Raw genomic sequence first — 27,717 nt, 5'->3', positions numbered from 1 at the left:
TCTCTCTCTCTCTCTCTCTGTCTCTCTCTCTCTGTCTTTCTCTGTCTCTCTCTTTCACTCCACATGTGGTACATGTGTGTGTACATGTGTACAAATGTACATCTGAGTATGGACATGTGCATGCCATACCATACATGTGGAAGTCAGAGGACAACGGGTGTCATACCCCATTTCCCATCTTATTTGAGACAGGGTCTCTTGTGTGCCCCTCTGTGCACCAGGCCAGCCGCCCTGAACACTTCCAGGGATTGCCTGTCTCTAGCTCCCATCTCACTGGAGCAAGATTATAGGCAAGCACTGCTCAGCTAAAGTGCATGCATTCTGGAGAGACCCCACATCTTCATGGCTGTACTGTGAGAAGTCCCCTACCCCCTTTCTCCCTTCTAAGGCACTTACCTCAGGCATGTTGTCACAGTGCGCTACTTTCCTACATGAATTCACTGGTGCCATCAGGAAGTTATGAGGCCAGTGACAGATGAATTATTCCTTAAGGCTAAGCCTCAACAATGCAAAGCAGGGCCTGGGTCTCATCCTCAGACATTCTTATTTTGTTGGACCAGCGTGTGACCTAGACTTGGAGAATTTCTTTTAACCCCTCCCAGGGGATTCTAGTGTCTAGCCAAAAGTTGAGAACTCCACTTTGAAAGAAGCAAACAGTCCATTCCTCTGTTCTAGATCTCCAGGGCCTGTCTTCAACTTGCTAATAAAAACTGATGTGAGCCAATACTTACGTTTGGGTCTACAATTCCCAAAGGTCTTTCAAATACATTTAATCCTCAAGATACCAGAAAAGGTGAAAATTCCTTTCTGAAGCAGCCCTATGAGACCCTGTTCTTTTGATTCCAAAGGCCTGACAGAAAAAGAGAAACATCCTCCCCTATGTGCCAGCTAAGGCTCTCCGCCCCCAGCTCGGAATGGCTTCTTGCAGTTTCAACACTCTGAGAGACTTACACAATGGTCATCCCTGGATGCCAGTGGAGAGCGACCGTGGCTCGCCTGTTATTATGACTCTGTAACAATAGGGGAATTTGAGACAACTGGAAAGCAACAACGGGGCAGCATGAGCCGCCTCTCATTCTGTGGAGGCAGCCAAATGAAATGAGCCCACTTGCTGGGGGTGAGGTAGTGGCTGGTGTGGGATGAAAAGCCCGCATGCTTCATCATCTCTCGGGTCTACAAACCTCCTCTCACTTGCCCTTATCAGGTTGTCAGTTACCAAATGCTTCCTTAAGGCCACTGGAATAAACCGGCACTGATCTATTATCTTCATGGTCTGGAGAAGTCTGAGGCAACCTGAAGAACTGGTTCCTTTGGAGGCTCTGAGAAAAAACCTGCCTCCTCACCTTCCAGCTTCTACAGATGCCTATCCTCCTTGCCCTATGGCCCCTTCCTCAGGCCAAGGCTAGGACCATGGCTTCTTCCCAGCTCTTCCTCTCTGGTTCTGATCCTCCTGCCTCACTCTTACCAGGACATATGTAATTCCATCGAGTCCACTCAGATAATCCCAGACAACCTCAAGATCCTTCATGGAGCTCACAAAATCCTAATCGGGGTTCTACAACCATAGACTGACCGGGACACGAACACATCTCAGAGCCCTTCCTTAGCCAACCATTTAAGAATCGTGACCAGATTTAAAGCATTGTTTAAGCCTCTTGATACAGTCTGGGAACTCCTTGCTGACCAAAACCCTATCCACCATTCGTAAGATGTGACCATTCCTTTCAACTTTCAGCCTAGATTTCACATCCTTGAGAAATGTACTATAAGTGGTCAAATACACAGACACATTCTTTTTCCTGTGTTCAGAGTTTATGGGGAGGGGACATCTTTAAAGAAAAATAAATAACTGCCTTTCATCCATCTAGAAACTATGGCCTTTGTGACACCACAGTTTGCGATACCAAGGAGGAATCTCCATCAGATCCCCCACTCCTTTGGTGCAGGAGCCAGACGGCGACCCACAGAAATGGATTCCTAATGCCAGCAACCTGAGACTACCAGTTTTCCTGTGGCCATTTACCTTTGTGAGAGTGAATCAGGCCAAAGCAGCTGCCGTTCAGAAGGAGAGAATTAACCTATAGATAAGCAGGAGGGCTGATATCCTCATATCCTTTTAGTGTCAAAACTCACATGGCCAAAGGACAGTCAACAGGCAAGTTCTGATTTGTGCATATTTACATTACACAGTGTCAGGTCCTGTTCTGATTTGTGCGTATTTACATTACACAGTGTCAGGTCAGGACGTCAATAGAAGAAAGTCCGGCTGTGAAATGGCTCACCTCATGGTCTCCTCCAAAATGAATTCTCAAAGATATTTCACAAGAAGTTGCCTTTGTGATTTATCATTTCTCACTGCCTCCTAAATTATTCTTTTTTTTTTTCCTTTCCTCTTGTGAGGCAGGCACTTCAAAAAGGATATAGGCTCCCTGTTGGAAGCCTGGCCTCTTCTTCATCACCCTGACGGCATCTGAGGTTCAGAAGGACAGCCTCCCCTTCTTTATATAATATCTCCACCGGCTCAGGTTCCCGGGAGTGGAAGCGCACCCTCAACACTCATTAAACTCGAGACACTGCTTCCCTGCTCAAGGGACACTCTGGCTCTGGGCCAGAGGAAATCTGCTCCACAGAGGGAAGTGGGAGTGTGGGTGAGTAGGGGAACTGCAGCTGGCTTCCAGAGCAGTCAACCATCTCTGACGAGCTGGCTAGACCACGGACTACAGAATATTTACTGCAGGGAGATGTTCACAACAGGAGACACTCAGTCTGCCAGACCCAGAGCCCACGCCTCAGGGCATCAGGGCGATATAGTCACAACACATGGGATACTGATTCATAGCCAGACCCCAAATCTCTTTATCCCAGAGAGATTTCCTCCGGTCCCTTTAATCATTACTCGGGGGGGGGGGGGACACATGAGTTGGTCAGCTCTGACATTGCCAATAAAATGTATCTTGGACAATTCTAAGACTGGAATTTGTCCGTGTCATCTTTGAATCTGATTTTGAGCTGCAACAAGAGCTGGATTCCGGTTCCTCCAAAGTCCCAGAGTGGACAAGCACCACCCCACTTTTGCACTTAACTGCCAACTTCATCATGTGTAACATGTGTAACATGCCTGGCTTCTCCCTCACTGTGAAGACCACGGGACAGGAACATGGGTTTTTAGCCTAAGGAGGCAGCCCCACCCAATACATAGCACAGTGCCTACTCTATGACAAAGGGCTTTAAAAAAAAATACTGGTTCTTGTGCAAAACATTCTCTTTCATCTGAGATGGGGCAGAAGAAAGTGAGAATTATTGTGAATATATTACAAAAGGAACATACCCATAACAGCCACCCTTCCTTTTAGGCATCTTGTAGATTGTCCCTCTCACCCCTCTCCATCCCTGAGTATTTTCTATTACAGCTGTGGTCCTAACCCATTGTCCTTGTGACATCAGTAATGGTACAGCAGTTGAGTTTATACGGTAGTCCAGATACTGGCTCTCATGGCTTCCAGAGTGGAAGGTAAGATGGGAATTGCCTGTGTAACAGACAGACAGAGACATAGTAAAAACACCCCCGGGAGGAAGGCTGCTTTCCTGAGCATTCAATCTATACTTAGAAGACATAGACTCTAATATTGATGCTTGTTAGATCCATTAGAATGCTTGCATAGAGTAAATGTTCATCAATATAGAATAGCATGGTAACACTAGACATCATACTGGTGCTAGATATGAGAAGGCGGGCCTTGCAAGTACTAAACCAGCAGTCTTCCCGTGAGCTACCCAAAGACTGCATTTCAGAAAAATAAGTAACACCATGGGAAAATACGCCAGGCTATGGAGCAGAAGCCAAAGCACTGGGTTTCTTCACACGTTTACAAATTGTGAATGACTAGATAATGTATTTCTATGTGATATGGGCTTTCAGAAATCACATCTAATTTTTTTTCACACAGTCTCCATTTTATTTTAAAACAAGTATGTTTTACTTCTTATAACTTTGAATGAAGACATGTTCTGTTCCTGCCAGCTCTAGTTTGGGAATTGATTGTTCCCCTGGGGCCTATTTGTTAGGGCTTGGTTTCAGAACGGCACCACTGGGAGATGGTAGAATCTTTAAGAAGTAGGGCCTAATGCAAGGTCTTTCTGTCATTGGGAGCATGCTCTGAGCAGGCTTTGGGATCCTCTTCTAGCAATTAGGTAATACATAGTTTGTCTCACCACACCTATAAGGTTTAGAAACTCAGGAGAAATACACCTCTGGGCATATCTGTGGGCTTACTTTCAGGAAAGATTAACTGAGGAGCCAAGTCCAACCTTGAACGTGGTTATGTAAAAGAGGAAACCAGATTGGCACCAGAATTCTTATCTTCCCCTCTGTCCTGTCAAGATGCAAGGAGGGAAGTCATATCAGCCGCATGCTACCACAGAGTGCTTCATCTTCATGCTTTCCCCGCCATAACGGCCTGTATCATTTTCAACCGTAAGGTAAGATAAAACTCCTCCCTTAAGTTGTTTGTCAGTTATTCAGTCAGAGTGGCAAGGAATGTAATTAATAGAGAGGCCAGCTGATCACAGACCGACACCTCAAGAACAGTAAGCACAATAACATTTCTTTTCTGTCAGTGCATCGTCCCTTATATCTGTTATAATGATGGGACACTACCACAGATGCTACGAAGGTGGCTCAGTGGTTAAGGGCACCTGTTGCTCATACAGAGGACCCAGGTTTGATTCCCACCATTTCCATGTTAGCTTAAGACTGTCTGTAACTCTAGTTCTAGGAGATCTGACATCCTTTTCTGGGTTCTGTGGGCACCAAGCACACACCCACATACATACATACAGGCAAGATACGAATAACCACAAATTTTAAAATGAAAAAAAAAAGAAAAAGAGAGAGAAAGGAAGGAAGGAAGGAAGGAAGGAAGGAAGGAAGGAAGGAAGGAAAAAAGAAAGGAAGAAAGAAAGAGAGAAAAGAAAAGAAAAGAAAAGAAAAGAAAAGGAAAGGAAAGGAAAGGAAAGGAAAGGAAAGGAAAGGAAAGGAAAGGAAAGGAAAGGAAAGGAAAGGAAAGGAAAGGAAAGAAAGCTAACACACAGCTCTATGCAGTGACTTTCAAGACTAGGCTATAAAGTCTCCTTAAATGTTTCCTTATTGGTTCTTTTCCCTATTTACACAGTATATAAATATGTAGTTATATGATATAATGTGGTATATGTAGATTAGCCACACAAAACTTCATCTAAAAGTCAAATGGATTCTCACCCCTGAAGGTCAAAATAACGGTTGTTTTCCTTGCTGTTCTGGGTCTCAAAGGAAGTCATGTATGGGAAAATTACTGACGGGATCACACAGGGCCAAACTAGGGAGACTGGAAGCAACACACTTGGGAAATAGGTTGGAGAGGAGGAGAGGAGAAAGCTAGTGTTGGTCTGTCTCTGGCTGTGTAGTCATAGGTCACTCACTTTCTCTGAGCATCATGTTCCTCGATTACAAAAAGATCTAACCATCTCCAGGCTCACTGCACGATTAAATAAAATTCTTTGGGGGAACTATAAGGTATTCACATTTGATCAGACACATTGAGTTCATTTTAAGTGTCTCTGTATTTTGGTCTCAGGTCACAAAACAGCTCTGTGTAACCTCATTTGGTTTGTTTTTCTTCTGGACACATGGGCGGGTTGGCTTTCCCAGTTTCTCCTGCAGGAAAGTGAGGCTGGAGCATTGGATTCTTGATGGTAGAGTATGAATGGAAGCACTGTATACCCAGGCTAGGCCTCAAACCCATGATGGGAGCCTACACACATACACACACACACACACACACACACACACACACACACACACACACACACCATTTCTTGGCTGGTTACAGAAGATCTAGTGGAGGAACTTGAGGCCCATGAAGGATGGAAACACTGTTGATGAAGGAAGCTTGGGTCCCCATATGATAAGGGAAGGCTTCTCACCCCATCTGACACAGCACGTCTGAGAAGTGACCTCAGGTATTCAGGACCATCTCATGTACCAGTGACACTCCTAACACCCCAAGACTATGGCTACCTTTCCACATCAATGATAGTCAAGACACAGAGGACAGAGGACACATGTTGACTCTGAACCTCTTTCAATAGAAAGCTCCCTGGGGAAATCAGGACTAATGATTCTTCTCATCTTCTGGCTCAGTTGGTTTAGTTTGTGTTTGGGATTTTTTGCTGTTTCTGAGACAAGGCTTCACTCTGTACCTCAGGTTGGCTTTGAACCTGTTGTCCAGGCTACTCTGAAACTCTAGATTCTTCTGTCTAGGTATGCACTCCCATGTCTAGATCAGAACTACTTTTTTCTTCAGACTTGAGACCTGCTCTTACTTTTGAATACGGAGACCTGGTGGTATGTGCTCATTGCAGTCCCTAAAGAGGTGGGGGGGGGAGGGGGCCACAGGAAGGAGAAAACCAAGTGGAAAGCCTTTAGTGACCAGTTCCAACATGTTAAAGATGAAACTAAGGTAGAAAACAGTAAAGGTCCTTCAAGGTACAAGAGGTTCTTCTCCAACCCTTTCAGAAGGTACAGATAGTGACAGTGGGATGCCAACACAGACCTTCATCTATAAACAATACAACATCAATAAACTCCACCTAAATTATTAGTGATGCTCTGACTAACTCATCAATTGCTTTTTTAAAAATCCTAATTTTAGGGAACTACTGCAGTCTTGGGGTAAAAATGTTCTTACCTATTTGTCTTAATTCGTAAATCTCCTATTATCAGGCACAATACCAAATCATATCCTAGACAATATACTATGTGTCTTATAGACATGCCTTTGTTTAATCCTTCTACTATTATATCAATTCCAAAGTGAGAGGTTTGAGCCTGAGGTAATCCCTTTGTGGCAAGTCATTTTGCTAGCATGTGTACAGGTCGGGGATAGTCCCAGTTCAAGCATCTTTAGGTCTTTGCTCTTAATCACTATACTACACAGTAAAGCTGGTGGCTAGGAAGCCCTTGACATTGTCTGAACTAACAAGACCTCTTAGGGAGAAGATATGTTAGCTAAGCAAGAAGGTGGCAGGATTGGTACTTGACCAAGCAGACCCGGCTGGAGCTTCTGGTGAGAACCCTGCAGCACTGAAGCCTGAAGCACTGAGCTAGGAGCTTCCAGAAGGAGAAAGAAGATATAGCCTACCTCTTCCTCGACTCTTGACTTCTAGAGGGAGATCTGGGGTATATGTTCATTTCAATATCTGGGGAGGAAGACACTCTACTTCACTGCTTTTAGGGGTGCTTACCTGGTAGGGGTACAGGGTAACCCCATTGGTTCGTGAAAGGGACCAGGTGCCATCTAGATACTGGTGAGCCTGAATGGCCACTGAGTTGAGGATGTTTCCATTGCTGGGACTGGTGGCCATCTGGAGGCTGACCTTGGCCTGGTGGGTTGGGGATCCACTCTTCTTTTCTGCTCCGTTGCTGACTCCGAGGCTGTTGGGTTTGCCGCTGTGTTTGTTGACAAGGCCTGTGTAGGTAGAGGTGGCATAGGGGGCAGGCACAAAGGCCCACTCCCTGGGCTGCTGGAGCCCACCCATGTGGCGAGACCCCACCAGTGTGGGGATGCTGGAGATCGGAGGGGGTGAACCCAGAGAGGTGTCATAGTGCTCGCTGCCAGCTGCCTGCTCCAAGGTCAGCACCATTTGGATGGCTTCCTGCTTTAGCTGGTTCAGGTGTGTGGCACAAATGTCACAGCGGTTGTCTCGGTCATTCCACGACTTCCTGATGGTATTAGGAACCTGGAGTTTGTCATGAATCACAGCAGAGAAAGCAGGGTCCTACAGAACACACAAACAGGAAGAAAAAAAAAAAAAGAGCAATTTGTAACTCGATGTAAATCCAGTTCTGATGTCTGCCACCCAAGGATTTGACTGTTTGATTGACATCACCAGGAAGATGCCAGGGGAAAAGCATTAGATGGCAGACATTATGCAAGAGTTAGAAGCTGAAAAACCTTAAAGATACTAAACAGAACACACTCTCATGGTGTTCCTTCCACTTAATCAACGGGGAACATTTCAGATTCTCCTACATCCACTAAATAATTACAGACAATCTGCTTCCTCTCTAGTTCAGCATGGTGGGGGTGTACACCTCATTCTCGGTGGCAGAGAACTGGCAAGGGATGGAAGTGTCACTTGGGTGCCACCAAGAACAGAGATCCGATTCTGCCAAACGTTGGCCTCAGCGGCATGTGTGCTAAGTCGGCACCACACGGCATGTGTGCTAAGTCAGCACCACAGGAAAGAAAACTAACCATTAGGTTCTAGATCCAGGACCCAGCCTGCTCCAGCAGCCAGCACACCTCTGCCAGCAAACTCAGACCTGTCACCGGCCTCATGAGGACACCCTCCACCTCATCTTCTGGACTGCCCTTCTCATTTCCTGACCAGTCCAAGATGCTTTCCCACACAAGTTTTACCTAAAAATACTACTGAAATCTCATCAGCCAGGCAGAGTGGCTCACACCTGTAAATGGCAGCTCTAGAGGAGCTGAGGAGGATTACTGTAGGTTCCAGGCTAGCCTGGGCCTCTGTGAGGCCTCTGTTCCAACCCTCCTGTATCTCATGCTCTGAGGTCATAGCTGAGAGAGAATCGGGGGTAATGAGCACTCTGTCACTCATTCGTTTGCTTTAACTTCTGCAAAAGTAGATTACATAAAGAAACAGCCCTGGTGATGTGAATGGGTGTGAAAATATTTCCCAGTCCTGTTCCTTATGACCTTGGGAGTCCCATCTACCCTTAGATAAGGCACTCAGCACACGGAACCTCTCCTCAGTCATGCAGCCACTGCGCCCTGCCCTTGCCGAGCTATCTTTTCAGCCCTAGGACTTTACTTGTGGAGAAAGTGGGATGGCACAACACTGCCCATGCACAGATGAACAGACCCACCACAGCATGTTTCGGGCCTGGCAGAGTTTTCAAGGTTCAACAGTTATTATGAGTAATGAATGAGGCTCATCTTTGGAGTCATTTTCTTCAAGGATGCAAAAAAAAAAAAAAAAATCACCCTTCAGAAAAGTGGTGTCAGTTTTATGGATCTGAGGCCCATCTGGATGGAGTAGCATGTCTGGAAGGTAACACAGGGCAGCCAGGCAGCCATGGTGGGCAGGGAGATCGGTCAGTGGGAGGTTCGTTCCTAATCACGATCTGTCTGCATGATGGACCCCAGCATTTTGTTTTCCCTGTTTAACTACCCTGAGTAGCTCCTCAGCGTGCACTGATTAATTGATTGATAAATCAAGAGGCCTCTTCACAGAGCGGCGGTGAGGAAGGCTCGGGAGGCAGAAACTCAAGGCAGCCTATAAAGTGGCTGGAGCAATGGGAGGTTGGAGATGATTGGGTTCCGCCTGGAAAAGCCTTGCAAACCAGACAAGGCTCACTGTGGGGGCCTCCTCAGTGGCAGCCGCTTTATCCAGACAGTCCTTAATCATAGCTCAAAAGCATGTGGGACCCGAAAGAATCCCTGAGGGGGCCATTCTAGAGGAGACTGTCACCTCAGTTTACCACAAAAGCAGATCCTTTTGGATGTAACCTGTGCTGTACCGTGGACCATCTTGACCACTTACTTGTCCATGATCATTCACATCAAGAGTCAAAGAACACATCCGTGTGGGTTTTTCACAGTTTTATAGGAAACGTTCATTTAATTCAAAAGGCATTTATATGCCCCCCCCATGTGTCCCAAAATAGTTTATTGCTTTCTCACATGACATCACATAAGAAGACTTTCCCATCAACAAATATCACTCTCGAATGTTATTTTAAATGCTCATGAGGTATTTTGTGCTGGGGTCATTCCACCATTGTCTTGGTCATTCCCACATTCTACTGCATAATGTAATATAATCTGAGAAGACATCTTTCTCCACATGCTCTTGAGAAGGGCAGTTTAACAGACTCCACAGTCAACAGCATATGCTTTCCAGTCACCAATAATCTCCGGGACTTCAAGAAACCTCTGTTTAATTTCTTACTTTAAATGCTTTTGCTGGGTAGCTCAATTGGTAGGGTACTTGGCAAACATGCCCAAAGCCATGGGTTTGACCCAGGGCACCATATAAACCTCATGTGATAATGCAAGCCTTCTGTTTCAGGATTCAAGAAGCGGAGGTAGAAGGATCAGATGTTCAAGATCATTCTCAGATATGGAGTGAGTTCCAGGCCACGCTGGTTACATAAGGCCTGTCTGTCTAAAATGTTACCATTGTTAACTCGACCATAAGGAAGACATATTACGTAAGCCTGTGGCTACGAGAACGGTCACGTGCAGCTTCATGGTATTTTTGGATTTGGGAGCACTAGGCTTAGGTTCTGAATTCGATTGACACAGAGACACAGCTGCCCTCCAGAGCTCACGAGCTACCCTGGTTCTGAGCACTCCTTCACCCCTGTCTTTGATGTTTACTGCCCTCTCCTGAAGTAATCCCTTCTATAGTCAGCCTGTTACTATTTTTCAGTTTCCAACATTTAACAAATTGATATGTTCTAAACTGATACGCTTCTAAAGTGCCAATCAGTACACCAAAGCTGTGGAGCTTTGGACAAGTCCTGTCCTATGTGAGGTCATATCCAGTAGGCCTTCTTGGCTCATAGATTGTCAAGTGCCACACCCTTCTCCTGCCCCTCTAGTCTAATCTGAGGTGACTCCAGGGTCCATCAACACAGGCACACTATGAAACTCTGGTCCTTTGAGTTACAAGCTATCTTTGAGGGCTCTAGCTCCTTAACACACTTTTCCACACACAACCAACACCAGACCTAAGACAGCCAGCAAACCGGCTAATGCCACAGCTGGGCCTATTTCCAATATATTGACTCAGGCAGCCAAGAAGTTGCCAGTGACCCAGTGGATAATGAGCCAGAAGGATAATGAGTCATCAATTGCTGGCTGGTAGCCAAGAGATGTCTCTTCACTTAAGCATCTCTTGATCCAAAAGCCCGACGATAGCTCATTTCATCCTTAGGTTTCAACAAGTGAAGAGAGGCATATTCTGGAACCAACATGTCTTTCTAGGGCTTTTCTGCACACTATAAATGTTTTAGATTGACTGAAGACTTCCAAGAGGAAGGGTCAATAGTCACTGTGTGTTCTGCAAATGCTAAGACAGAGAGGAGTCAGTGTCATTTGAAGGTGGAAGCACACAGGGAAGGGAGCATCCCTAACTGTGGGCAGCATACACTTGCTGGCCTTTCCTGACGTGGACGCAGAGAGGACTGAAGGGCCCAGAAGATGACTATAAGAGGAACTACTACATTAGCAAAGCCATAGAGAGCCAGCCACCTCGTCTGACATCTGCCTTGCTTATGGGCATTGAGATACTTGGGCTGTTCTGCCTCTGACACACCCCACGACCTCAGAAAATCATCAAACTGGAGCAGCGTAAACCGCACACAAGCAGAACCTTGATTTTTATCACCTCCATTTTTATTTCAGCACATATGAAAATGAGCCATTGGCACCTGTGCAATATTTTAGCCTAAATTTTAAAGCTCAAAGTACTCTTATCTTTCAAAGAAAAATATGCAAAAGTTATTTTTTGTCTCATCTCTCACATGAAGAGGAATTTGAAAAGAAGTTTGAGTACCTGGTGATGGTCCTCAGAAGGAAGGGGGTAGTGAAGTTAACGTTCACACATCTAAACTGTCACAGTTAGTAATGACTACAAAGGAACAAAGGGAATTCCACAGTGGGGCTGTTGGGCGCCATTACTGCTTTGCTGCTTGTTCTAGGGGAATTTTGGGAAACGTGTCTCCTGCTCTAACCTACGGTGTGCTCTCTCAGTCTGATGACTCCCTTAGACTGGGTCATCATCTGGGAGATTTCATTCCCACAGGTCACTACCCCCGTGTCCCTGGCCTCAATGACCATCCACATCATTACCATGGTATCTAGGAATTCTTCTTTTCTGTCCCTGCCTGCTCATCTTCCGCAATATACCCATTCAAAACCATCCTTCAAACTGACAACTCCACACTAAATCCCTTTGTCCCTAAATCTTCCTTCACTCCCGTAATCACTATCTAAGCAAATGACATAATTAGCTACCCTGCTCAGGGTAGAGATCTATAATCATCTTTGTCTGCTTTCCATTCACATCCAATCACCAAACTTGCTAAATGGAAGTTTCTAGAAAGCCTCGCCTTGTCCTTCCCCTTTGTGCTGCTGCCTCCATGCTCAGGGCCAGGCTAGCCTTCCCTCTGATGCCAACAGCCATGTTAAATGCATTTAGCATCCCCCACTTCACATGGTCTCCTCACACCTAGTCATGACTTCCCTCTACCCCTACAATAGTTGTCGTAAAATACACATCTGATGTCATCATCCCTCCTTTTTTCAATCTTCAATTCCAAGGCCTAGGTAACTGTTGGTCATATCTAATTATACACTTATTTCTCCGTTGGACTCTGAGCTATGAAAGAGAAACTATTCCTTTGACTTTTAAGTCCTTCAATGTTTAGCACACTACCTATTACACAGCAGTCTCACAAGAACACTTGTGAAGCAAATGAATGAGTGAGTAAAGGAATGAATGAGTGAATGAATGAATGATACAGGTGCACTCTAGGTTAAAGCCACCGAGTAACAAATTCATCCAATGCCCATCACTCCTTTGCTTTTTATAAATGAGTCCCTGGTAACCTGCATCTTACATGTTCCCTCAAAGTCTCATGAGCTAAGGTGGAGTGCTGCTGTGGCCTAGCCAGAGGTCCTTAAGATATCTGAAGAGGCCTTTGGAAGGGACTGTGGCCCCTTCCCACCCCTTTCATTTCCTGGTGGGGAAGTGATCAGGTTTACTCTGACGTGGGTCTCCCAACACTGCTGTCTGATACCCTCACGGGAGAGCACTGACCATGAAGTGTATGAACCGCGAGACCACAATACTTTTTCTAATTTTAACTTGGTCATCTCTGGTGTTGGCTACAGTGACAGCCAGCTGGCTGAAGGGACGCTGAAACATTTGAATCTCAGGCTCAGACCTCTTCCCAGCGGTAGCCACTGTGCCTGACTGAAGGGCCTCGCGTGGCCAACCTCCTTTTACTGCTTCTGCCTTGATATCACAATAGATTCTCGGGCCTCAGCTAGTCTTTTCATCTCTTCCTAAATCTCTAGGAGAGAGACCTTTACTCCATGATCATCATGACAGCTGAGAAATTCTGGACCAGTATTCCAGTTAGTGGTTCACTGAGGTTGGGCCCTAGCAAGCAGGTGGTAGCTGATTTTCAATGGATGAGGAGGGACCTGTAATGAGGGCTGCAGCATCTGCAGGGCTAAGGCGAGAAAAGCCTGGCCAGGCAGACGGTGGTGTTCATGGATGCTCCTGGTTGCTTTCCGTTCTGTGTTTTAGCCTCCTTGGGATCGGTTGCTTAGCAATAAACGCTGATGCCACTGTTGAGGGCAAGGTGATTCCGTGCTCTGTCTTAGCCAAAAGAGTGCTTTGTGCGTGTTCCTCTGAAGCCTCTGGGTCTGTGATGAAGGCAACAGCTGGAGTCAGCAGCCAGCATGTGTCAGACAAACTCCTGGTGATGTTTGCTCCCGGTTTCTTACTCTAGAGGCCTCTAGCGACAGACCGCACAGGATTTAAGCTGTTCTTCAAAGGCAGTCTCTTGCCACGTTGTTCCTGAAGTCTCTCCCTCCATAAACAACTGGCCCTTGAGGCTTGGAAAAGAAGATGGGGCCCTGAGAATACAATGTTTTATTTCGCCCAGCAGGCAGCTTCTCAGATCAAGGGGATCTGCCTTCACACTGTAGAGAACACCACACCTGGCCTAGGGTTTGCATTCCCACCCTGTCACCTCTCCTGCTGAGTGTCCTTTCTCCCTAGGTGCTCTGTATGGCTGCTCTGTCTTGACCAAGGCCGGTGTCCTTATTAATGAGTCTTCTGAAGGCAAATTGTGAGATTGAACGTCTGTGGATCAATAGATAACCAACTTTAGGTCAAGTGGACCTTAGGATCACAGCCCGTTCCCATCAGAGTCCAAGTATTTGGATGCAGGTCTCTCGGAGATGTGAGGTTTCTACTTCAAGAGAAAGAGTGTGGCAAAAGCTTGCTTACCCTATGAGCAAGGGCAGTTTAAACACTGGAAACCAGAGTGGTTCACCCCTTCAAACACACATTCCCACAAGAAGATTCTGCCTTTTATGGCCTTTGAGCTTCCCTGAATTTCCATGTCATTTTCCATGGGTTTTTTTTTTTTTTAATTTCTCATTTTTATTAATACCATAGTTTCCAAATGTATAATTTTATACAGTCAATTTACCAATAATGTATAAATTGTATGAACATGGATATATCCTTGGAGGGAACTTATTGCCGAAATGCTGCCTTTGACCTACAGGCAGCTATTTTCTTTTTCTTTTTTTTTTTTTCTCATGAAACCAATCAAGGTTTATTTTTCTTTGTTTTTTAGAAGGTGCCTCATGTAGTCCTTTGCCAAATATCTGAGGATTACCTTAAACTCCTGACCCTCCTGCCTTTATCTTACAAATTCTGGGATTTCAGGCATTCAGCACCATACACAGCCTCTAATCCAGTCTTAAAAGACCTAGTGTAGTCTATACAGAAAGACATTTCTCTATTCATTGGGGTACAAATAATTAATTATTCATAATAGTCAAACAGTCCAGGATTGACTTCAACGCTTCATGGGTGTAGCTTCCCTGACATTTCATTTTTTTTTTAATTTTTTTTATTATTTTCTTTATTTACATTTCAAATGCTATCCCGGAAGTTTCCTATACCCCGCCCCCCACCTCTGCTCCCCTACCCACCCACTCCCACTACTTGGCCCAGGCCTTACCTTGTGCTGGGTCATATAAAGTTTGCAAGACCAAGGGGCCTCTCTTCCCAATGATGGCTAATTAGGCCATCTTCTGCTGCATATGCAGCTAGAGACACAATCTCAGGGGGTACTGGTTAGTTCATATTGTTGTTCCACCTACAGGGTTGCAGCCCCCTTCAGGTCCTTGGGTGCTTTCTCTAGCTCCTCCATTGGGGACCCTGTGTTCCATCCAATAGCTGGCTGTGAGCATCCACTTCGGTGTTTGCCAGGCACTGGCATAGCCTCACAAGAGTCCGCAATATCAGGGTCCCTTCAGCAGAATCTTGCTNNCATGAGCATTANTATCTAGGTTTGGTGNCTGATGATGGGATGGACTCCCGAATGGGGTAGTCTCTGGATAGTCCATCCTTTCATCTTAGCTCTAAATTTTGACTCTGTACCTATATCCTTTCATAAGTATTTTGTTCCTTATTCTAAGGAGGAATGAAGTATCCACCCAGGTTTGATGGTGAAGGTTTTTAAAGCGGAGGCTCGGGTGGAAGTGAGGGGCTGGATCTAAAGAGGACATTGGCCAGAGTCTCCACCCTTTGTGTTGTTGGATCTACTCAGCAAGAATTAACAGAGAAAAGTCAAGTCTGTATCATCAATTCCTGCTTTTCCTGGAATTCCCAGACAACAGATGATGGCTCTGCCTACCTCTGCAGATGAAGCCAGGGAATGAATTAGCATGTTGGACGAAGCCATGATATTCTGTTGCTCTTTGCAGGAGGGGTGCCCAGCCTCCAGGGCTCTGTCCCTGAGCAGCAAGTTCCTCTGATTGGCAGGGGACACATTCTCCCCAGCAAGAAGCTTGCTTGAGAGAGGCTGCTCACAGTTCTACTTCATTAATGTACAACTTCAATAGAAACTTCTGGCTGCCTTTCCTGGACCCAGGATTTGCCACCATTGTTAGTCTGTTCTGTGAGCCAGTGGCACTTCCCCAGTAATGAAGATCACACATGGCTATGCGCATGAATGTGAATCCTGGCGTGTGTGTGTGTGTGTGTGTGTGTGTGTGTGTGTGTGTGTGTGTGTAAGGAGGGTGTAAAGGTATAAAGACATGCTGGGTAATGAGCTCAGAGAGACAAAAGGGGAAAAAACCCACTGAAGGGAGAAATGTTAAATGTCAGACCAAAGTTGTTTTACATAAGAAACTAAATTAGGCTGAGATGTCATGATTGTGTCATCCTGCTCTGGACCACTGCAGAGATGTGAGTCTCCCCAGCACAAGTGTGCAGCTTCAGTGGGAATGACTGTTCCACATGCGTGGAGCTCGGCAGCACCAGGGCAGGTAGCAAGCAGTTAACAGGACAAGAAAAATGTAAAACAAGCGCTCTCTGCTCAGATGAGCCCATGCCACCACTGGGCTCTTGAATATCCCAGAGTATACCCAGAGATGGGGGTGAGAAACACCCACTGAGAAAGTCAAATAAACAAACAGAGCCATTCTGTCAAAACTATGAAGTGACCACCAGAGTACAGAAGAAGAAAGGTACAACCATAGAAAGATGCTCTGTCCTGGCTTCTAGGAGCCAGGTGACATTGGTCGTCTTCCTGGATCACCCAACACATTATATATTGAGACCTGTCTGACCCTGGAACTCCCCAATTCATCTGATCCTTGATTCTGTCAACTGGTAAGTGAGAAAAATCACCCAGATTATAGAGTTGTAAGGATTAGAAATAATTCACAACCATGTCATGTAAGAGACATTGAATAAATCATATTTAAAGTTTCTGACGAAGAATAACAATAATACCTTCCTACTTTTAAAAAAAAGGGAGAATTCTATTTTTTTATTGCTATCATTACTGAAAGTGTGTGTCTGTGGCATACGTGGGTGCGTGGTCACACGTGCATGGGCACAGGAGAATAGTAGCCATGCACGCATGTGTGCATGTAGGTGGAGGTTGATATGGGTCATCTTCTTTGGCCACCCTACTGATTATGTACTGAAGCCTGCCTGAACCTGGAACTACCCAACTCATCTGGCTTGTTGGCCAGCTCGCTCTACTGATCTCCACCTCCCAAGCACTGGGATACAGGTAGGGTACCACACCTGCCGTCATTTATGTAGATGCTGTGGACCCAAACTCCAGTCCTCACACTTGTTCAGCAAGCCGCTGAGCTATCTCCCACCCCCTCAGATTGGCAGTGGTGGTGATAATGGTGGCAATTACCTTACATTTTACTTTATCCAGAAGAACAGAGAATGTTTTTATAACTACAAAAAGGAAAAATTATATATATGCATGTATTTGTACATACACACATATGTACATATATACACACACATATATAAAATCTCAGGTACCCACCTCTACAGCTGGAGAAGTTGACGACTTAACTTGAATTTCTTGGGCTGCTCCCTGAATGGCACCTAGTTTCTTCTCTATTTTAAAGGTTTAACTCATCTAAGAGTTGTTGGTTTCCATGGCAGCTGAGACTATGATTTTCACTGGAATTGGTCAACCAAAAAGTGGTTACCATTACTCTCTTCAAAAGGAGTCATATGGGACAGGGAGATGGCTCAGGAGTAAAGGGCTTCCTTGTACAAGGGTGAGACCCAAGTTCAGACCCACAGCACCCATGTAAGAGCCAGGAGCAGCAGCCCACATCTGTAACCCTGGGTCTTGGGGCATCTCCATGGGTGGGTTCCAGGGTACTCTCTGAATAGCCAGTCTAGCCAAAATGTCAAACTCCTCATAAAGTAAAGACACTGTCACAAAAAAAATGAAGTAGAGAGTGATAGAGTATGCTCAACACTGATTGGCCTCTGGCCTTATATACACATGCAGAGTCAATTTCATCTGTGTGTGTGTATACACATGTGTGTGAGCATGTACACACACACACACACACACACACACGAGTATACTGAAAAGGTACCTGAATGCTGAATTTTATTTCGATTTTTGATTTCCAGTTACTAAAACCCATCAACACCACAAGCATGATCCTGTGCAGGTGCAGGGCACCATAGCCAGGTGCAATGGAAGTACACCCACTCTGTGAGACACTCTAGCTGCACAGGGCTGTTTAAAAATCTATTAACTGTCTATGATATTCCCTTTCGCTGGTTTTATATGTATGAAACACTGAGCCAATGTACTTGGCTACATTTCCCTGGATTTACTACAAAAATGTAAAATTCCTAAAATGTTGTTATGGGGATTTAGAGAATAAAATGCTGAAAAGTTCTGCTCTGACCGCATTCCTGAGCAGATCTGACTGCTTCAACAGTTCCCCCAGAGCTGGTGCTTGTGGCCCAGCTCTCCAGGCCTCACCTACCTCCTCAAGATGACTGTCAGAACCTGACCTGGCAGTTTAGGGGATCTCCCTATAGGGTCAGCATGGCTCCCCTTTGTCCCACAAAAGTCCTTGTGTCCCTCTTCCCCGACACACCGTCTCTATGACTCTACTGAGGTCCCTGCCCTGGTAATATTTCTTCCCTCCACTTGAACCCATACTATACTTTTGGAGGTTAAAGGGTTTGCTCATTATTGTCACTGGGGATGCCTTTGTGGGTGTGTGCACTTGTGTCCAAATGTGCCAAAGTGTACATTTTAATGGATACACACACACACACACACACACACACACACACACACACACACACTTGCTCATTCTTGCTAGGCTGCAGCGTCAGTCTGTTCTGAGTCATGGGACTCAGCAAATACTTCCTTATGAGAGAGATGCGTGTTCTATCTCCACAATCACAGCCAATTCCCAGGAGGCAGAAAGCATGCCATGATGTTTCATCTCAGTTGTAACCTCTAGTCTTGGCCCCCCTGGAGTCTGTTCTCAAAATGGTAACCAGGCTGAGACATTTCAGTGTCCTGACACTACAGGAGGGGTTTAGTCACCTTGGTCAAGGTGCTGCTTCACCACAGCCCCCTGCCTGAGCAACCCCTCAGCAGGCAGGCCCTGTCATCCCTTAGATGCACACTGGGCATGTAGTGGAATCTTGGGAGAAGGGCTCTGGAATCCAAGAGCTACGAGCCCTCCAGGAGGTCACAGAGTAAGGGGAGGAAAGGGAGGCAGACATAAGGAGGGGAGAAAGGACAGGGGCCTCATTGGTTCATGTGTGATCTTAGCTAAGGCCTGACAGAAGTAGATGAGAAATCCCTTCCCTATTCTGTGACTCTGTCTCCTGTGAGAAACTTAATGCTAGGTGACCACTCTTTACAAAGAACATTCCAGATATGGCAAAGGGTTCTTGAGCACAGTACAAACGCTAAGGACAAAAGAGCACCACAGAGCTTCCTCACTCCTCAGTCCCCTCAGGTTGCCAGTGGTGGCAGGCACTGTTGTTCTGACCACAGGACACTTAAAAACTATTCGATTGTTTTGTTTTGTTTGTTTTCTGTTATAACTAAGACCAGGTAGTGACATCTAGTGGGTAGAGGCAAACCTATTGTTAAGTATCTTACAGAGCACAGAATGGACCCCTCTCTGACCTTAATACATAATTACCTATCCCCAAATAACTTTATGTCATGGCAGAAACCCTAACCTTTGAACTTCACAGGATCCCTCCTCATGGCTCTCAGAGGAGGAAAGTCTCTTGCAAGGTTAAAGAGGCCCGGTAATTTATACCCAGACACAGCCTGGGTTTCTGTCCTTGATTTTCCTTGGACATAAAACAATAAACTCTCAATGGCTCATTCCCTTAATGCTCTGCTCCAGCGGAAGCTGGCCGTGGAGCTGGGTTTGGAGGGTGTATGGCATCCCTCAGACTACTATAAACCCCACACACTGGTGGAAGTCATATCCTGGACACTCGTCCCAGCCCCTATTCTTCCCTCTCACTGGCATTGTAGACAGTTCCCTTCCTGACGACAGTGTCATGGCTCAGAGAGCCACCAGCTGTTTCTAGGCAAGCATGGAGTGGAAAGGACTTGTAGTCCCCGTTCTTGGTCACTTAAAAATGTGGATCTGGTACATAGCTTCAAGGACTGCTTCGGGAACCTGTTGTTTACACATGTCTCTTGCCCAGGGTAACAATGGGGACAACTGAGGTGGCTTTGTCTATAAAATAATTTCAAACCTCTGGTCAGACTTCACATCATGGTAACTGTGCAGTTTCCTTTCTGCCACAAGAAGACAAAGTCATCTGAAGATGTAATTTGATGCAATGACAGAAGAGACCAAGAATTTCTTTGTTCTTTCAAAATAACAAACCCACATTTACGTAGCTCAGACCATTTACCAGGCCTGTGTTGGCTTTGGTTTATTTGAGGGAAATCATAAAGATTCTAACCTAAATGCCCAAGGCTGGTAGAGATCCTTAGAGGTCAGGGTTGAGCAATACGTGTGTGTGTGTGTGTGTGTGTGTGTGTGTGTGTGTGTGTATGTGTGTGTGTGTGCTCCAGAGATCCGACTGTCTCTGCTTCCCCACAGGCAGTGATTATAGACTATGCTATTGCACCCAGCTTTTACATGGTTACTAGAAACCACCTTACCCATTCATCCATCCCTAGCCCTCATTGCATGTTAATATCTCCATCCTCGATACACTAGAAATGGCTCAGCACACCCTGGAACAGCGGTTAGAACATCCCATCAAAACCCAGCACAAGATGCCTGTACTAGAACCAACAATTTCTCTAAACCTACTTATGAGGCCCTCCATCACCCAACTCACACATACTTATATGAGGAAGAAGAACTACAGGAATCTTGAGATCACTCCTTACCCTCTGTGGGGAGAAGATGAAGTCCCAAGTGTATTGCTGATACGGACATGGGCAACGACCCGAATGTCTCAGATCCATGGAAATGGCAAAGCCATCTTCTGGTCCAAGTGCTAGTATTAATGAACAACGGAACAATGTGTGCAAAAGCTAGCAACCACAGCTTCCTCCTCCTGGATGGATGGATGACTGCAGCCTCAGATTGATCCCCTGCAAAGCCTCCTGCTGAGACGAGCTTAGCCCCTCCTCTGTGTGTGCTGTATGTAATGAACCTCTTGAGAAAATGGGTTGTGTGATAGGTGCCACCCATCAAAGCAAGCACAGCCCACTCAATGCCAGATTTCCAAATGTCTGATACCTGTCATTTCTTTATTCCTGCATCCCACCAGTCAAATCTCCAAGACCCAGTGACCCTCCTTCCTTCCACAATAAGCTTTTGGGAAAAGGTCTGGCTGAAAGTTAAGATTTTTAAACACAGGAAGAAAACTCATTTTTCTTCCAAGACTGCCTCTGTCACACTTCGAGCTTGATCTTGAAAAGGGAGGGCTGTAAAATGTTTATAGTGATTCACATAGTCTAGCGAACAATCTAAAACAAAAATCTAGCACAAAACTGTGCCCTGAGTATGTTCTAGGGAACTGTAAAGGGGGAAAAGAGAGAGGGAGATTATACCAGGCAAGACCTTAAGTAGGTCTTGATTTTGACTTTGGCTTATGGATTTATCAATACACTTTGAGACTCTTGGTGTGAACCTGACTCGGTCTGTCCATATTCACCATCTATCAGAAGAAAGGAAAAGCTTAGGCGTGACACGCTGCATGTGGTCACAGTCCTAAACTGCACAGTAGCATTTCACAGTGCAGAGCTTCCCAATATGAGGGCAGGTGGAGCTTTGTCGGAGTCGTCTAGTGGCTTGTTCTGCACATTCACTCACACCTCTTCTTCATTCAACAGCGTCGGTCATTCTTCGCTTGTTTAGTATCAACTCGTGCATTCCTTTGGTCCATGTTAGAAAGCCAGGTATGGTGGCACATGCTTTTAATCCCAGCACTTGGGCAGAGGCAGAGGCAGATGGATTTCTGAGTTTGAGGCCAGCCTGGTCTACAAAGTGAGTTCCAGGACAGCCAGGGCTATACAGAGAAACCTGCCTCAAAAAAAAAAAAAAAAAAAAAAAAAAAACTAATATGGTCCTGAAATTTATGGATATTACAAAACACACTACAATTAAAGATTCCAGAGAGAAAGCAGTCTGCCCTCGGCATGTGGGAACTCAGTAAATAGCTCTGGACTTCATTCTGAACACCCAGGTTTTAGTTTAAGGCTTAAGCTTTGCTATTTTCCAGTTTGATCACTGTGGTAAGTCATTCAATCTATATCATTTTTCAAATATGTGTGTGTGTTTGTGTGCATGTGCACACGTGTGTGTGCATGCATGTGCACATGTGTGTGGACATGCATGTGTACATGTGTGGACATGCATGTGTACATGTGTGGGCATGCATGTGGAAGCCTGAGGTTGCTGTCAGGAATCACCTTGAATTGCTCTTAATTTCTAGTCATTGAGGCAGTTTCTCAGTCAAATCTAGAGCTCAACAATGTGACCATGGCCAGTTTGTCCAGGGAATCCTGTCTTTGTCTTCTGAGGCTGGAATCACATGCAGGCCACTAGACGAACCCAGTGTTTACATGGGCTTCTAAGGCTCTGAAGCCCTCAGCTTCCTGCAGCAAGCACTTTATCTACGGAACTACCTCCCCAGCATCCGCCTCACTCAGTTCTTTATGTCTGAATTTCCTTATCAAACAGCCAAGTAGACTTCTCCTCCCGGGGTATTTACATGAAGATGGAATAGAATCACAGACACAAAAGCACTGTATGATGAGCCCTGTGAGCACGGCATGCCATTCTTACAGATGCTAAGATTTTTCCTTTGCTTAATATGCGAAAAAGCACAGCTGGCATGTAAGTCAGGCTTGATGGTGCATGGCTCAGCTTGCAGCTAATGGTTCAGGGCCTAAGTATCAGAAGAGGTGACATAGAACAGCAAAGAGGACCACCCAAGTAAGCATTCAAATATGAAGGGCCAAGATGCAATTGCCAAGCCTGGTACAATGTCCCTCTCCATTTGCTGACCCCCTGTCTGGCCAGAGGCAAGCTTTCAGCTAAGTACCACACAGATGGGTCAAAACAGACAAAGACTACCATAGCTCATGCTCTGCCTGGTCTTTATTAGCGCCCACATTAGAATACTGTGCCCACACTCACAAAACAATTATGACAAGTCACTTCCTTGCCGCTTCCTCTTACTGCTGAGGAGGCCAGGCAGACGAATGGAACTTTCCAGAAAAACAAACCAACAGTCTCCTGCCATCCAACTGTCTGCTAGAAGCCACTTCAGAGGCAAGCCAAGAGAATAGATGACTTAGAGACGGTTGCCCAGAGTCTCTGCATCTAGGAAGAACTGAACTGTGGGTGCACTGGCTGCAGACTAGAAGAGATGTTCCCATTAAACAGGGGCCTGCCTAACCATCAGTTTTCCCCAGAGCCCAGCCCTGAGTGGATCTGAGAGGCAAGCCGGAGTGGCCCGTAGTATGCAGAACAATAGAATATCCACAGAGCACCAGGACATTCGCATCTGGAAGAAAGCTCTGTGAAGCCTTGTTTGGGCCTTGATGGTTTTGGGAAGTGCACGTTGGACTACCCATGGACAGGAAAGTGGTAGGCCTGAGAGTTGTAACCACCCCATTCTTAGAGACTATTGGCAGTCTGAGACAAGGTATGCTTCAGAGTGGGCTAAGGTATCTCCTGATAGCCGTGCGGCCACCTAAAGGTCCACTTCTCCGTGCTTCTTGGCCTTGTCTATCCACAGATGGTTGGGACTCTCCAGGAATCGCCTCCACAAAGAAAAGCTTCAGACTGGCAAGACCTTACATTCAAGGACTCTGCAGTCCTGGGACTGTTCCCAGACAGACAGAACATAGCTCTGGACCTACTGAGCTGCCCTTGACCAGAACTTACTGTGTCCACCGACCCAGCAGCACCAGGCCAGCTGACTTCACAAGCACTGCCTGAATCCCCTATCTTTAGGGAAAAGATTGTGGCAATTATATACAAACTGTACTCAGGACTGTCTACCCACAATGGCAGGGCCAAGAGGTGTCCCACAAGACTTTAAAACTCTTCCTAGACAAAGCCTTTGGGAGCCTGTCTCTGAAAAGTGCTTTCTCATGTGGTTCCCGGCTGAATTTTCACAAAAGCTTATTCTCAAAGGACTTCATTTTTTTTTTGTGTTCTTTGAGCTTCAAATACAGTTATAGTCAATATTAATTCTCCTGTGTTTGAGAGCTGAAAACACAGCCCAGCTGTGACAGTGGCTTGATTCATTCCAGATCTTTCCCCAGTATTATTTACAAGCAGAATTTTAGTTGCTGCTTCTGCAAATAGTAGAACCCAATTTATGTTAACTGAGTCTGGCCATTTTTCTGAGAAGCTAATTCATTAATCCAATATTGTTGAGGAATTATTAAAAAAAAAAACTTTAAACTCTTGGCAGTTACTATCGCAGTGAATTTTTGTTGTTTTCTTTTGTTTCTATTAAATGCTTCAACATTAATGAGTTCTGTGTATTTCAAAGGTTTGGGGAAGTAGTAAAGTAAGATTATTGATGTTTTCCTCTTCAAAATATGATGGCCCTTTAGCCAGACCATAACTTGTTAATGTTACTTAAACCATCCCTATTTACAACCACCATCAACTAAAAAACATGTTATAAAATCTTCTGGAATCTTTTATTACAGGTTTAGGCACATTTATATGTATCCGAAAACTTAATAAGGGAGGAAATATGATTCACTTACATATTCATTATTTGTTCAGTCTCTAAATGGGAATAAATTTACAATCAAAGAAAAAAACCATTTAAACCTAACTCAGCTCATGGAGTTTTGGAAGCATACAGCTATGCATTCCTGTGGTGATAAAAGCATGGGACACTATGGAAATTAATGTATTGAACCCTAGAAATGGTAATGGGTCAAATAAGCAACGCCTAGCCATGCTAACATGGAGTAAATGATGGGAGGTGGCCCATCCCACACGACACATGGGAAACAATAAGGCGGGCAGAGGAAAGGGGGCTTTGGGGATCAGAGTGAGGGGCACAGGTGACCTCTCTGTGAAGAGAGACCTGAAAGGAGTCACTGTGAGCTACAACCAGCTCGTTGAAGAAGCAGGCCAGGCAAAACAGCGAGCACATTCTAAGGCCCTGGCCTGAGACAGCCATTGTGCTTAGGAGCAGCAAAAAGCCAGCCTGGCTACCGTGGAGCAAATAAGGAGGAAAATGGTGGAGAAGAGCTCGGTGGGACTGCTGCCGTCCAACAAATGCCCCCCAAATCCATTCAGTTGACATTCAGATGATCACTGTGGTCTTGGACCTTTGCAAAGTGGCCAGGACCCAAGGGCACGAGGACTACTAACCTTTGTAACAGAGGCCCCAGAGAGCTCCCACACCCTTCCAGCACAGGAGGACACAGGGAGGAGATGACATATAAGAACAGGATAAAATCTGCCTTGATCTTCAATTTCCCAGTCCTCAGACCTCTGAAAACATGAACTTGTTGCTTATAAGTCAGCAGGATTGTGATGTTACATTATAGCAGCACAAATGGACCAATAAGCTATTAAGTCAAATTCAGGGATAAAATCTGGAATGGAGGCATAGTTGAGGAAGTCAATGATAAAAGTACTAAAATTATGAAATGGGGTAGGGTCACATGGAGTGAGGGCAGAGAAAAAGACCAAAGATCAAGACCTCTACAGTTGGCTTACAACACACACACACACACACACACACACACACACAATGATGATGATGATATATACACTTTTAAAAGAGCGCTTCTATTAGTTTTTCTTTAACTTGAAAGTTAATTTGACATCATTTTTGTATTCCAGTAGAATGATGGATGCTTGCTTCCAAATAAATCCAGTTCTTATCAAGAGCTACTTTCTCTGTTCCTTTCCGCAGAGGGAAAAACAGTGGGAAATAGCAAGGAGGAGCAGATACCAAACTCAGTGGTCAAGAGCACAGGAGAAAACAGATGTGATCTGAGAAGTTACAAAGTGAAGATGAAAGGCTCTTGCAGAAGAAAGGCCAAAGGCACTGAGACTTTCTCTGATAATGGAATGTGCATTCCGTGCTGTCATAGTGAGCAGTTGGGATGTAGAGAGCAGATGACAACTGACCCAACCTCCAGCTTCCTGTGACAAGAGGCACAGGCAGGGATGAAAGGCTCACTGTGCCGAGTCCTGACATTCCCCAGACAACTGTCAGTGGAGGCTAAGAGGTGATGGGGGGAAGAGAGGGGACCCCAGCAGGAAGGGGCTCTGGGTTCCATCTTCACACAAACTGAAGACAGGATGCAGACAGAGTGAGGACCATGGGCCCCTCACCCCATCTGTAATGTAAAAAGCAAAGCTAAGGTAATTGCTCTGAGCCTCTTTTCCCTCCAGTCACTAGCCAACACATGACATTCAGATATACGTCCATGGTCAAAGGCTGAGTATTCTAGTTTACATTTCCTCTTCCTGTGATAAAACATGTTGAGCCAGAACACCTTAGAGGAGGGAAGGGTTTGTTTGACTTACACTTCCAGGTCACACAATCCATCACTGGGGGAAGTAAGGGCAAGGACTCAAACAGAAGCCATGGAGGAATACTGATTATTGGCTCACTCTCTGGCTAGCTCAGCTAGCTTGTTGTGTAGCCCAGGACCATCTGCGTAGGGACAGGACCGCCCACAGTGGGTGGGGTCCTTCTCCATCCATTAACAATCAAAACAATGCCCCCACAGATGTGCCAGAGACCATTCTGATCTAGGGAATTCCTCAGTTAAGGTTCCCTCTTCCCGGATGACTTGAGGTTGTGTCAGGTTAACAATAAGAACAGCACACAGTGCTGAAATGCCCAAGAGAGCACAAAACTTACTGTAACTATTAGATAAATACATGCACACACACACACACACACACACACACACACACACACATCTCCATGTTTTAAGATGCATATGATGAAGCATCTCTCCTAGTCAGCAATGCTTTAGATGGAACTGGGAATGTGTATGAAAGAGGCAGAACCCCCTGTTTATTCTTATGCAGAATGACACAGACAAGCATGAAGTTTAGAAAAAGCTATGTCCAGGGCATTGTCATCTCAACAAACCTCAAGGCTGTCTGGATCCTGGCTGATTTTATTCACTGGGTCTCAGTTTGCCATCCTCAGGCCTACACTTGATACCTAAGGGAGTGATTTTCAAAGGGGGATGGGGCTGCTTGTTTTCAAATAAATTCTACACAGAGGTGCAGGTGAAGCAAATGGAGAGAGGAGGGAAGGAAAGGTGGGGAGGGGTTCCAACCTGAGCAGGCCAGAACCAGGGCCATAGCTAGATTCCTAAGAACATGCAGAGACTCCGCTAAGGAACCCCTTCAGCACCCACTGGCCAGACATTGCCTTCTGGGCCTTGTTGTAGCTTTGTTACCCTCTGTGGCAGCTGGGATAGACAAAGCTTTCTGTTTGTTTGTTTGTTTGTGTTTGAGATTCCACCACCTAAGGCCAAACCACACCTCTACCTGTTCTTCACTGGTGGAAGGCTCATGTTCCATAAATTGTAAGTCAATGTCTCATGATTTTTTTTTGTTGTTGTTGTTCTGGCCTGTCAAAACTTTCACACCCTGACAGGAGTTGTCAGCTGGGTTCCTGTCATTGATGAATGGAGTATTCATTACAAGGAAAGAATTTGTGTTCAATTGTCAGTGGTGAGGACAATATCCACTCTACCCATAACCTACTGTGGGGAGGGGAACTGTAAAGTCTAAGGATGGAAGAAGGGGCTCAGAGAGATGGCTCAGTTGGTAAAGTGCTCGATGCTCAAACGTGAGGCCCTGAGTTCAGATCCCCCAGGCCCCATTTAAAAGGCATGAGAAGCAGCATACCTCTGAGACCCCAGCCCTGGGGAGGCACAGACAGACAGGTGCCTGGAGCTTATCAACCAACTACTCTAGCCAAGCTGATGAGCTCCAGGTTCAGGGAGAGCTTGTCTCAGAAAAAGGTGGGGAGCGATGGAGAAAGACGCCCAATGTCAACTTCTAGCCTTCACATGAG

At 45.5% G+C, this 27,717-nt stretch overlaps 1 protein-coding gene across 3 annotated transcripts in view; it reads right to left on the bottom strand.

The window, feature by feature from the left end:
• The window catches only part of Kif26b (kinesin family member 26B), a 403,835-nt gene that overhangs the window by 249,029 nt on the left and 127,089 nt on the right, over window positions 1-27,717 (bottom strand). For 2 of the 3 annotated variants that reach the window (XM_021197273.2, XM_029538478.1), the window contains one exon: window positions 7,282-7,815. In XM_021197273.2, coding sequence (XP_021052932.1) covers window positions 7,282-7,815 — 534 coding nt within the window. Of the gene's footprint in view, window positions 1-7,281; window positions 7,816-20,560; window positions 20,584-27,717 lie in introns of those variants that run through there. The other variant, XM_029538479.1, reaches the window with a different exon arrangement.

The sequence above is a fragment of the Mus pahari genome, chromosome 5, assembly GCF_900095145.1.
Source record: "Mus pahari chromosome 5, PAHARI_EIJ_v1.1, whole genome shotgun sequence".
Classification (NCBI taxonomy): domain Eukaryota; kingdom Metazoa; phylum Chordata; class Mammalia; order Rodentia; family Muridae; genus Mus; species Mus pahari.
This window is presented reverse-complemented; position numbering and strand designations above follow the sequence as displayed.